Source organism: Tyto alba, unplaced genomic scaffold (genome assembly GCF_018691265.1).
Source record: "Tyto alba isolate M040663 unplaced genomic scaffold, T.alba_DEE_v4.0 Super-Scaffold_23, whole genome shotgun sequence".
Taxonomy (NCBI): Eukaryota; Metazoa; Chordata; class Aves; order Strigiformes; family Tytonidae; genus Tyto; species Tyto alba.
The window spans coordinates 27,897,715-27,907,173 of NW_024881297.1; the positions used below are offsets into that span (position 1 = coordinate 27,897,715).

General features: G+C 69.4%; 2 protein-coding genes across 2 annotated transcripts; both read right to left on the reverse strand.

Annotated features, from left to right (window-relative positions):
* Nucleotides 1-3,024: 3,024 nt before the first annotated feature.
* SLC39A5 (solute carrier family 39 member 5) lies at nt 3,025-6,451 on the reverse strand. Its single transcript, XM_042796886.1, has 10 exons — nt 6,110-6,451; nt 5,820-5,996; nt 5,512-5,686; nt 4,771-4,940; nt 4,539-4,676; nt 4,398-4,458; nt 4,139-4,315; nt 3,973-4,053; nt 3,703-3,893; nt 3,025-3,616 (listed from the first exon to the last, which is right to left on the reverse strand). Exons 1-10 carry the CDS (start codon nt 6,449-6,451, stop codon nt 3,467-3,469), a joined length of 1,662 nt encoding a protein of 553 aa, XP_042652820.1. The 3' UTR covers nt 3,025-3,466.
* Nucleotides 6,452-7,598: 1,147 nt separating this feature from the next.
* Nucleotides 7,599-9,424, reverse strand: NABP2 (nucleic acid binding protein 2). The gene is given in 7 exon segments (XM_042796582.1): nt 7,599-8,022; nt 8,024-8,132; nt 8,246-8,312; nt 8,466-8,547; nt 8,655-8,726; nt 8,815-8,953; nt 9,065-9,424. Coding segments are annotated over 7 exon segments (612 nt in total). The 5' UTR covers nt 9,144-9,424; the 3' UTR covers nt 7,599-7,958.
* Nucleotides 9,425-9,459: the final 35 nt, after the last annotated feature.

A 9,459-nucleotide genomic window follows, 5' to 3' on the forward strand; every position in this document is an offset into this window, starting at 1 on the left:
CCCAAAAAGTTCTCGCATCCCCCGTCACGCGTCCCTTTGCCCTTACGGGTGTCTGGCTGCGGGGCCGAGAGGTGGGGTGGGGAGAAGGGAGGCTGAGGGCAAAACTTGCACCCCGGCTGGTTTTGCGAGAGGATTGAGCCTGAATTTCCGCCTCCAGCAGGCAGGTCCTTGCCCAGGTCACATCCTTGCCTGTCCATCCCCCCCCCCACCTCCAGCCCCACGCTCCCCCGCAGCCGGCGGGCACCCGTGACCTGCTACAGCCGTCGTGTTCGGCAGCACAGGCTTGAAAATTGCACTGGAATCGTTACGTGCCAGTTCTTCCTCCTCCTCCTCCAACAGATCCGAATTTCTCTTTGAACCCTCAGTTTTTCCCGCCAGCCTGTGTTCCCTCCCCTGCGCGCCCCAAACCCGCCGAGGCTCCCGTCCCCGAGAGCCACGAGAGCCGGTTTCGGGCCAGAGCTCCGACTCCGTCCCAGAGCAGGGACGGGGCAGGGAGCTGCCGGACGCGCGGCGGAGGGGACGGCCGGGCTTTGCGATGCTTCCCTGCTCTTTCCAAACCTGTTGGTGTCCAGGAAATCTCGTTAAACGCTGGAGTGTCGGGCGGGATTCCGTCACGGGCTGGATTCGGTGGGAGCTCGGAGCAGCAAGCTGCGAGCCGGCGTTGGGGCAGGGCTGGGTGTGGAGGAATAGCCTGTGTTTGCCGGGAGGATCCGGTGCTGCCGGTCAGAGACCTCCTGGCTCCCAGCGCCCAGCCCTCGCCGGGTTTGGGAGCAATGCCAGGCGCGTGGGTCTGTACACCCGTGGGCACACCCGTGGTCGGTCTCAGCAGGCACTCTCTTAGCTTTAAAGATTTCAGAGTCCTCTAAGACCCCTTTCAAAATCCTTTTGAAGTCATTCGGTAGGTTCTTCCTTTCCCTTTTCCTCCTCGATACGCACGGAAGGGCGTTTACGGGGGTTTGCTTCATTTCTCGCCTGCCCTGCGTCGGGGAAGCACAGGTTGGTAGCGAAGGGCTCAGCCCCCGCTCCCCCCGGGGTCCGGGTTTGGCGTCACTTCACATCCCCCTCCGACCGCATTTCGGTGCCCTCCGGCTGCTCGGGGGAGGCTGTTCCCGCCTGCAATGGGGGCTCCTCTGCCCGTCCCCTCGCGGGTGTCAGGCGCAGGGGACGGGGAGGGGTCTCGGGTGTCTCCCAGTCCAGCTGCAGATGTGCCCAAGGCAGGGAGCGGGCGCTGGGGCTCGGCACCCTTGGGTCCCCCGAAAGGACTGAAGCGTCCCGCGGGGCCGGGGCTGGCACAGCTGCAGGGACATTGGCCCGCCCGCGGTGTGACCGTCCCTGGGGCTGGCTGGAGCCTTGGGCACTGCCCGGGGACGCTCCAGTCCTCGGTGCTGATTTTTCAGCTGTTTCAGACCTTTGCAGGGAGCGGAGATCAACGTTCCCTGGGGACGGGGCCAGCGCTGGTTCCTCGCCCAGCTCTGCTCTGGGCACCCTGAGCCCCCGCATTTCACAGATGCTTCAGTGTGACACCAGCCCGGGGACAGGGTGCCCCGATCCCCCCGTTCACACCCGAGCAGGAGCTTTTGGTGCCGGAGCTTTCCGTGCCGTGGGAAGATCCAATGCAGGACGAGAGAGTCTCTTTAGGCTCGTTTGGGGGGTGGTTAGATAACGAAGAGCTGCTTTAATTTGTGTCTTCTCTGCACTGTTCACACCTACCTCTGGCAATAACGGGGCCGGGGCACGCACCTGGGGAAGCGCTTTCCTGCCCCTCGGACCCGCAGCCTCGGCGGCACGAGTGGGGCTGGAGCACCCAGGCTCTGCCTGGATCCTCCCGCCACGGGCAAGCGCCCGCGTCCCAGCGAGGGCTGGGCCGAGGGGGAGAGCAGCCCCCTGAGCCCCCCACCCGCCGGCCCCCCGCACCCGTGCGTAGTAGCTGCTTCGTCTCCTCGGAAGGTATTTTTACTTTAACTCCCCGGCTTCGTTCCCCTCCAGCGCACTGAAATGTGGGACCTGCTGAGCAAAAACCAGCATGCGGCCGTGCCGTTGTTCGTCAGCGGCAGGGCCTTAATTGGCCGTTGTTCTTGCTGGGGACCTGTAGCTTTGGACTTGGGCTGCTGGGGAGAGGTGAGCGCGCCAGCTCGAGGGGCCGGGGTCCGAGCATCCCCCGCAGTGAGCACCGTCAGCACAGTTCCCCCCCCGCCCCCCGCCCCGAGCACGGTGCGGAGCCCGGGGCCGTGGCGGCCGTTCCGGCGTCTCCCTCCCCTCTGCGGGTGCTTCTTCCTCCAACCCCTGGTTCAAAGCACAAACGCGTGGCCGGACGGTGGAGAGGAGGTCTCCGCTCCGGCGGGGCACGGGGAGTCCTGGCCCCTCGGCCCCCACCCCGCACACCTGCCCCGTGGAGACCCGCCGCAAAGTAGGGTAGAGTTCTGATGTGCAATTTAAGAAATAAAAAGTATGAAATCCCCCCAGGGCTGTTGTGGTGGCCTCGAGGCGCTGGGTGCCTCGGTGGGCAAACTGAGCCAGGTCCCCCCTGAGCTTGCTGGTTTCTCGCCCTTCTCCTGAGAGCGGGCGCCCCAGAGAGCCCCCAGATCTGTCCCGGCCAGCGAAGCACTTGTCTCTGGGCAGAGGAAATCGGAGCAAGCAAAATCCTTTCGTGTCGTGGAAGGGAAACACAAAGCCGTTCATCCCCCGCGCGGTGCTAGGGAGGGAATATGAGGCGATACGTAGGAGAAGAAGGAAATCAGCCCAACAAGCCATCCGTCCCCGCAGCGCAGATGCTATCCTGTCAGCCTCCTCCTTGCCCCCGCCTTGAGCCTAGTGAGCGGTTACTTTTGTCTCGGATGTTCCATATATGTATTTTCAGAAGTCCTGCATCACCTTCGGGGAGGGAGGGGGGGGGAAAAGGAACTAAAAAAGAAATTAAAAAAATAAAAAGGAAAGAAAAAGAAAAAAAAAAAAAAAAAGAAAAAAAGCATTCAGACTTGATCTATTTTATACAATGTAAGCTGCGACCAAGTCCTGTTATTCATATTGTGGCTTTGAATCAATTATGTTTATTAAAATGCTATTGCTTCTATGTCCTGTCGTCCTTTCTGTGCTAAAGGCTGGTCCAGGGGGAGCGGGACAGGGAAATGTGCTCGACCTCGCCCCCGGAGCCGGCGGTGAGAGCACCCCACTGCCCTCTCACCCTGGGGAGCACTGGGTGCCCCGGGCCCCCCCCAGAGAGGACACAGGGTGCGAGGGGACCCCACATCCCCTCCCCACAGGGCTGGGGGGGGCTGCGCAGGGCTGAGCCACAGAGACCCCTGGGGACGGCGGATGCTGCTGAGGGTCTCGCAGAAAGGGAGAAAGTCTAATCCTGGGGGCACGTTTGGGGCTCCCCCCATCCTGCCATCCTTCCTGCTGGCTCTGGCCACGGTTCCCCGCTCCGGGCGGTGTCGGGGGCGAGCGGGGCCGACCCCCCCAGGGCCGCTCAGAGCTGCAGCCAGGCGCGGACGTGTCCCTCGGCGAGGGCGATGCCCAGCATGATGCTGCTGCCCAGCAGGAACCCCACGTTCTGCAGGAGGAATCGGCCCCAGGTGCCCTCGCCGGGGCCCTCGGCGCCCCGCAGCACCTCGGGGAGCTGGGGCAGAGCAGGGGGGGGTGCTCAGCGGGGCCAACACGAGACCCAGCCCCGCGGCTGCCCCCCCTCCCCGGCCGCCCCCTTACCATGTCGGCCAGGGCCACGTAGAGGAAGATGCCGGCGGTGGTGGTGAGGATCCAGGGGGTGAGGTGGGACGCGCTCTGCCCCACGGCTGCCCCCGCCGCCGCCCCCAGGCAGGAGAGCCCGGCCGAGAGCAGGTTGAGGAGCAGGATGGTGCGGGGGGCCGTGCCCGCCCGCAGCAGCACCGCCAGGTCGCCTGCGGCAAGGGGAGGGTGGTTGGGGGAGCGGGTGACGGGGTGGGGGGGCCACAGCTGGGGCGGGGGGCAGGCGCTTACCCAGCTCGTGGGGCAGCTCGTGGCAGAGCACGGCCAGCGCGGTGCTGAGGCCGCTGGAGAGGCCGTGGGAGAAGGCGGCACCTGCGGGAAGAGGGTCCCCGATGCACTCCCCATTCCTCTGCACCCCCCCATCCCTCTGCACCCCGTCCCTGCGCACCCCCCTCACCGATGGCCAGTCCGTCCGTCAGGTTGTGGATCCCATCCCCCAGCACCACCATCCAGATGATGTCGGTGGCCCTGGGGCTGGGGGGCAGCGTGGGGCCGTGGGAGTGTCCGTGGGGGTGTCCGTGGGGCTTGAGCTCCAGCTCTGGCTCTGGTGCTGTCAGGTGTCGCAGCTCAGCCCCTGCGGTGGCAGATGCGGCGTGGGTGCCAGAGCTGGGGGCCGTGGGTGCTGTGGGGTGCAAGGGGCGGGGGGGGGCTCTTACCCCCTTGTGACGGTGCCGGGACCCCGGTGGCCACGTCGAGGGTCTCTCCAGGGGAGTGTCTCTGGGGGAAGACAGCGGCCTTGGGTGCGATGCTGGAGCTGGCGGCAGCCCTGCGCCCTCCCCGGCACCCGCATCTCTCACCGTGGCATCCCGGCTCCGCCGCAGCATCCCCAGGAGCAGCTCCACCAGGAAGAGCAGGTAGATGCCCCCCAGCACCGTCAGCCCCTGAAGCACCGCGGCCCCCGGCTCCGCCGGCATCTCCTGGTGCATCCCCTGGGCCTGGACACGGGGGACCCAGCGGCTCAGGGGATCCCGATGCCCCAGTCTCTCCCCGGGGTGCCTCGCGTCCTCCCCCCGGGGTGGGGGTACCTACGTGGGGCCAGAGGTGGAGCAGAGCGTCCCCGCAGAGCGTCCCCACGGCCAGTGCCACCAGGAAGGCCAGCAGCGAGCGGAAGAAGCTGCGGCTCAGCAGCGGGACGAGGACGACGGCCAGGGCGGAGGGCAGGCTGATGAAGGCGACGGCCAGGAGCCCCCAGCCCAGCGCTGCGGGGCGGGTGAGGCGGGCACGGCCGCGGCACGAGGGTGCGGGACCCGGGGCCGGGGGGAATGCAGGATGGGGGTCCTTGGGGAAGCAGGGTTGGGGACCCCCAGACTGGGAATGTAGGGTGACGGGAACCTGGGGAGGGGGGGATGCAGGAAAGGGGCAATGGGTGCTGCAGGGATGGGGTGGCGGGGATGGGGGACGTGGGGAACAGATGTCGAAGGGATGCAGGGATGGTGAGGGAGGGATGGGGGACCTGGAGGTGCCAGGGATGGGGCTGCGGGGACAGGGCTCAGAGTGACCCAGGGGACCAGACACTGGGGGGGCCAAGGATGGGGGACACGGGGGACCAGACACTGGGGGAGCCAAGGATGGGAGACATGGGGGACCAGACACTGGGGGAGCCAAGGATGGGGGACACGGGGGACCAGACACCTGGGGATGGGGCCACGGCGATGCGAGACGTGGGGACTGGCTGATGGGGGACTTGGGAGGGGGCTGCACAGGGACGGGGGCCCCAGGGACGGCTGACTTGAGGATGGGGGCCAGGGAGGGGCCCCGGGTTGGGGTTACCTGGCCACAGGCCCCCCCCCGGGGGAGGCAGCGTCACCTCATCGCTGTGCTGGATGCAGACGCGGCTGTCGATCTGGTAGAGCAGGGCCGGGCAGAGGAGGGTGAACTGCTCCGGTGTCAGCTGGGACACCGACGCCAGCCCAAAATTCACCAGCAGCTGGGTGACATTGAGGCACTGGGCGGGGGGGGGGGGGGACACAGCGGTGAGCGGTGCTGGGGGCCAAGGAGCAGCCGGGGTTCCCTGGGGGCTCCCGGTATATGGTGGAGGAGTGGGACGGCGTGACCCCCCCCCCCCCAGCCCTGCTCACATCGTCGTGCGGGTGGTCGGCGCTGGAGTGCTCCAAGCCCAGCACCCTCCCCAACAGGCTCAGGCTGGGCTGGTCCCTCCGGGGGGGCAGGGGGGCCCCTCCACGGCTCCCAGGGGTGACCCCAGCCCCGGGGGGCTCAGCAGGCGCTGTCTTCATCCAGCTTTTTGTCTGGGAGTTCTGGAGGCTGGGGGGGGAGTGGGGGGGGAAAGGCGAGCGTGGATGAACTCACCCCCCCCCCCAATCTCCATCACAGCGGGGCTGGGGGGGGGCGCAGCGCAGGCGGCGGGTACCTGGGCGTCGGGGTGGCGGGTGCCGGGGGGGGGGCCGTGCTCCCAGGCTGGGTGGCGGTGCCGGTGCTTCTCGTCCTGGACCTCGAGCAGGTCGAGGTGGGTGACGTGGCCGTGGCCCAGCTCCTCGTGCTGGACCCGCACCACGCGCACGCGGCCCAGCCCCAGGCTGCCCAGCAGCCGCGCCAGCCCCTCGAAGGGCAGCGTCCCGTTGGCCCCGTACAGCCCGAAAAGCTGCTGCAGGTAGTAGCCGTGCTCCTGCGCCGCGTCCTCGGGCAGCGGCCCCCCCCCGGCCCCCAGAGCCAGCAGCCCCAGGATGCCCAGGAGGAGCCCACGGGGGCCCATGGGGCCCGATCCTGCACGGCGGAAAGCGGGGGGGGGGGGTGGGGGTGTCCCCGGCGGGGCTGTGGGGAGAGGGGGGACGCTGGTGTGAGGGGGGTGGGAGCTGCGGGGTTGCCAGCACCGCCCCCCCCCCTGCACACACCCCAGTTCCTCGGGGGGGGTGGGGTGGGTGTCCCTCCCTGCAGCCCCCGGTACGCACCCGCCTGCCGCCCGCCCGTCCGTCTGTCTGTCTGGAAAGCAACAGGCGGCATCAGGGTCACGGTGTGAGGACACGTGTCCCAGCACCAGCGCTCAGGGACACCCCTGGGGGAGCGCGGGGCTGGGGGGGCGGGGGGAAAAGGCCAGATGCTGCCCCGGTGCCCCCCATGGGGTCTAGATCCCCTGGGGGGGGCTTTGTGGGGATGACACTGGGGGGCACACAGTGACACTTGTCCTTGAGGGGAGGTTTTGCAACTGGGGCAGCTTTTGTGTTGGAGTTAATGTTTCACCGGGCGGGGAGATAACGCCAACGGCACCCCCAGGCAGGGTGCTCGCACCCCCGCCTGCCCGCGCCCCCCCCCACAGCCCCCCTGGCACAGCCGTACCCCCCCCCATAGCTCCCCACCACCAGTGAGGGACTGGGAAGCGATGGGAAACACCGAACCGCGGGTGGGACGGCCGTGGGGCCCGTCCTCCCCCTCCACGTGGGACTCACCGATGCCGTGGGGCTGGGAAAATCCCGTGACTCCAGGAGCTGGCGCCCCACCGGCATCCCCGCCACGGTGGGGTGCCCCCCCCCTTCCCCAGGGCCACCCCACTTCCACCAAGGAGGGGCTGCTGGTCCCCAGCATCATCCTGGTTGTGGGGCCCCATCCCGCCAGCTGCAGCGCCTGCGTGCCCCCCCCCCTCCCCACACACCTCCGGACCCCCCCGGGGGCTCACCTGGGCCCGGGCTGTGCTGATGGCGGGGGCCGGGGGGACGCGCCACACACCGGCCCCCGTCCCCGTGCCGCGGCCGCGCCGTCTGCTGCACCCGAACCGGGGGGGCCAAGGGTCACCCAGGAGCTGCTCCCAGCCAGCCCCGGTGCCGGGAGGGGCCACGGGGGTGGGGGGGGGGCCTTAAAGATCGAGGGGGGGTCTGGGTCCCCCGCACCAGGGAGCAGTCAGGGCGCAGGCAGGAGAACAACCTTTATTAACATCCACCCGAGGGGTCCTGGCCCCCCACCTCGACACGTGGTGGTTGGGGGGGAGGGTGTTTTGGGAGGGGGGGTGGCAGCGGCTGTGGCCCCCCCCCAGCTCCAGGGGCTGCTGGGCAGCGGCCGCGCGGCTCAGCCCCATCCTGCCCAGGACCCCCGAGCCCAGCTGGCCCAAGACAGGGGGGTCTGGGGTGGGGGCCCCTCACCCTCCCCTGAGGCACATGAGTGGGGGGCAGCTGGCCCCCCCCGCACCCCGGGGGCTGCTCAGGGCTGGGGGACCCCCCCCAGAGGGTACCGGGAGCCCAAGGGAAAGGGCCCGAGGGGGTCCCGGCCCGTTATCTCTTGCTGCTCCGCCGCGTCTCCTTGCCGTTGCTGACGGGGCCCGGGGGGGGGGCCGGGGTGGCCAGGCTGGCTGCGGGTGATGCGGCCGCTGGGGGGGTGAGGGGGGGCGCTGGGGGGGTGCGTGGGGCCCCCCGGGCTCAGCCCGTTCCCGTTCTGGCTGTCGGAGGCTGGAAGCAGAGTGGCGGGAGGAAGGTGAGATGGGGTGGGGGGGGGGATGGGGTGTGTGTGGAAGCAGGGGGGGGTCCCACACCCCCAGGGTGGGGTGGGTGGGGTGACCTACCTGGGGATGTTGCGGGGGGGCCCTGCCCGGTCTGCGAAGCGGCTGGGCTCGCGCTCTCGTTCTGGGCCTGCGGAGGAGACGGAGACCCCCCGTGTGCCTGAGAGGTGGGGCCGAGGGGGGTGTTCAAGGGGTGGGGGGGTTCCGGGGGTCCCGGTGGTGCCATCCTGCGTGTGTCGTGTGTGTGTCCGTGTCCCCCCCCGCCCCCCCCAACAAAACTCACCCCTTTGCTCTGCGACTGCTGCGCCACGTACTCGGGGTTGGGCTCGCTGAAGTTGGGCACCTCCGAGTAGACCATGCAGAACCTGCCAGCACATGGGGGGGGTGGTGGTGGGGACCCCCCCGCCATGCCCCAACGCCCCCCCCCCCCCAAAACTCAAACACACCCCCCCCCCCCCCCCCCGGTCCTTACTCGCCGATCTTCTGCAGGTCGCCTCCGCGCCCCGTGTAGAGCGTCAGGCAGCCCTTGAAGACGGACGCGTAGCTGGTGGGGGGGACACACACAAGGGTGTCAGGCTGGGGGGTGGGGGGGCACCCCCAAAGGTAGGGGGTCCCCCCCCCCCCCCGCCTACCCCTTGGTGAGGCGGATGATGTCCCCGGGCTGGATGAGGTTCCCCACATCGTCCCACACCGAAATGTTGATGCTGCCCGTCTTGTCGGCCACCTTGCAGGTCCGCACCTCGTGCCCGTCCTTTGTCTTCGTCACCCGGCCTGGGGGGGGGGGTCACCGGGAGCACCGGGAGAGAGGAGGGGGGGTGTTAACGGGGAGGGGGGGGGGGGGGGGGGGGGGCGCGGGGGCCCCCGGCCCCCCGCTGCACCCACCTGTCTCCAGCACGATGAAGATGAGGTTGAGGTTCTTCAGCCCCGGTTTCACGTCCTTCACCAGCGTCTCGGTGCTCATGGTGCCGGCGGGGGGGGATGGGGGGGGGGGCCCTGCGGGCGCAGCCGTCAGCCCCGGTCGCACCGGGGGAACCGGGCGGGGGTCACACACCCCACCTCACACACACGCTTTGCCCACCCCCCCCAATCCGGCACCCCCGGGACGCGCCCACGGCAGCAGCACCAGGGGCGGAACCCCCGGGGCTACCGGGCGCCCCGCCCCGCCGCCAGGGGGCGCTCGCACACGCTCCCCCCCACCGCTCTCCCCGCGCCGCGCGCGCTGACCTGCCCGAGCGCCGCCGCCGCCGGCGCTCCCGGAAGTCGCCGGCCGCCCCCCT

Bases quoted from the DNA above. Each gene is read 5' to 3' on its own strand.
- SLC39A5 (XM_042796886.1), bottom strand. From the start codon at position 6,451: ATGGGCCCCCGTGGGCTCCTCCTGGGCATCCTGGGGCTGCTGGCTCTG. The intron at 5,997-6,109 runs GTACCCGCCGCC...CCCAGCCTCCAG, and splicing joins CCCGCCACCCCGACGCCCAG to AACTCCCAGACAAAAAGCTG. The intron at 4,316-4,397 runs GTAAGAGCCCCC...CTGCCACCGCAG, and splicing joins CCCGGCACCGTCACAAGGGG to GGGCTGAGCTGCGACACCTG.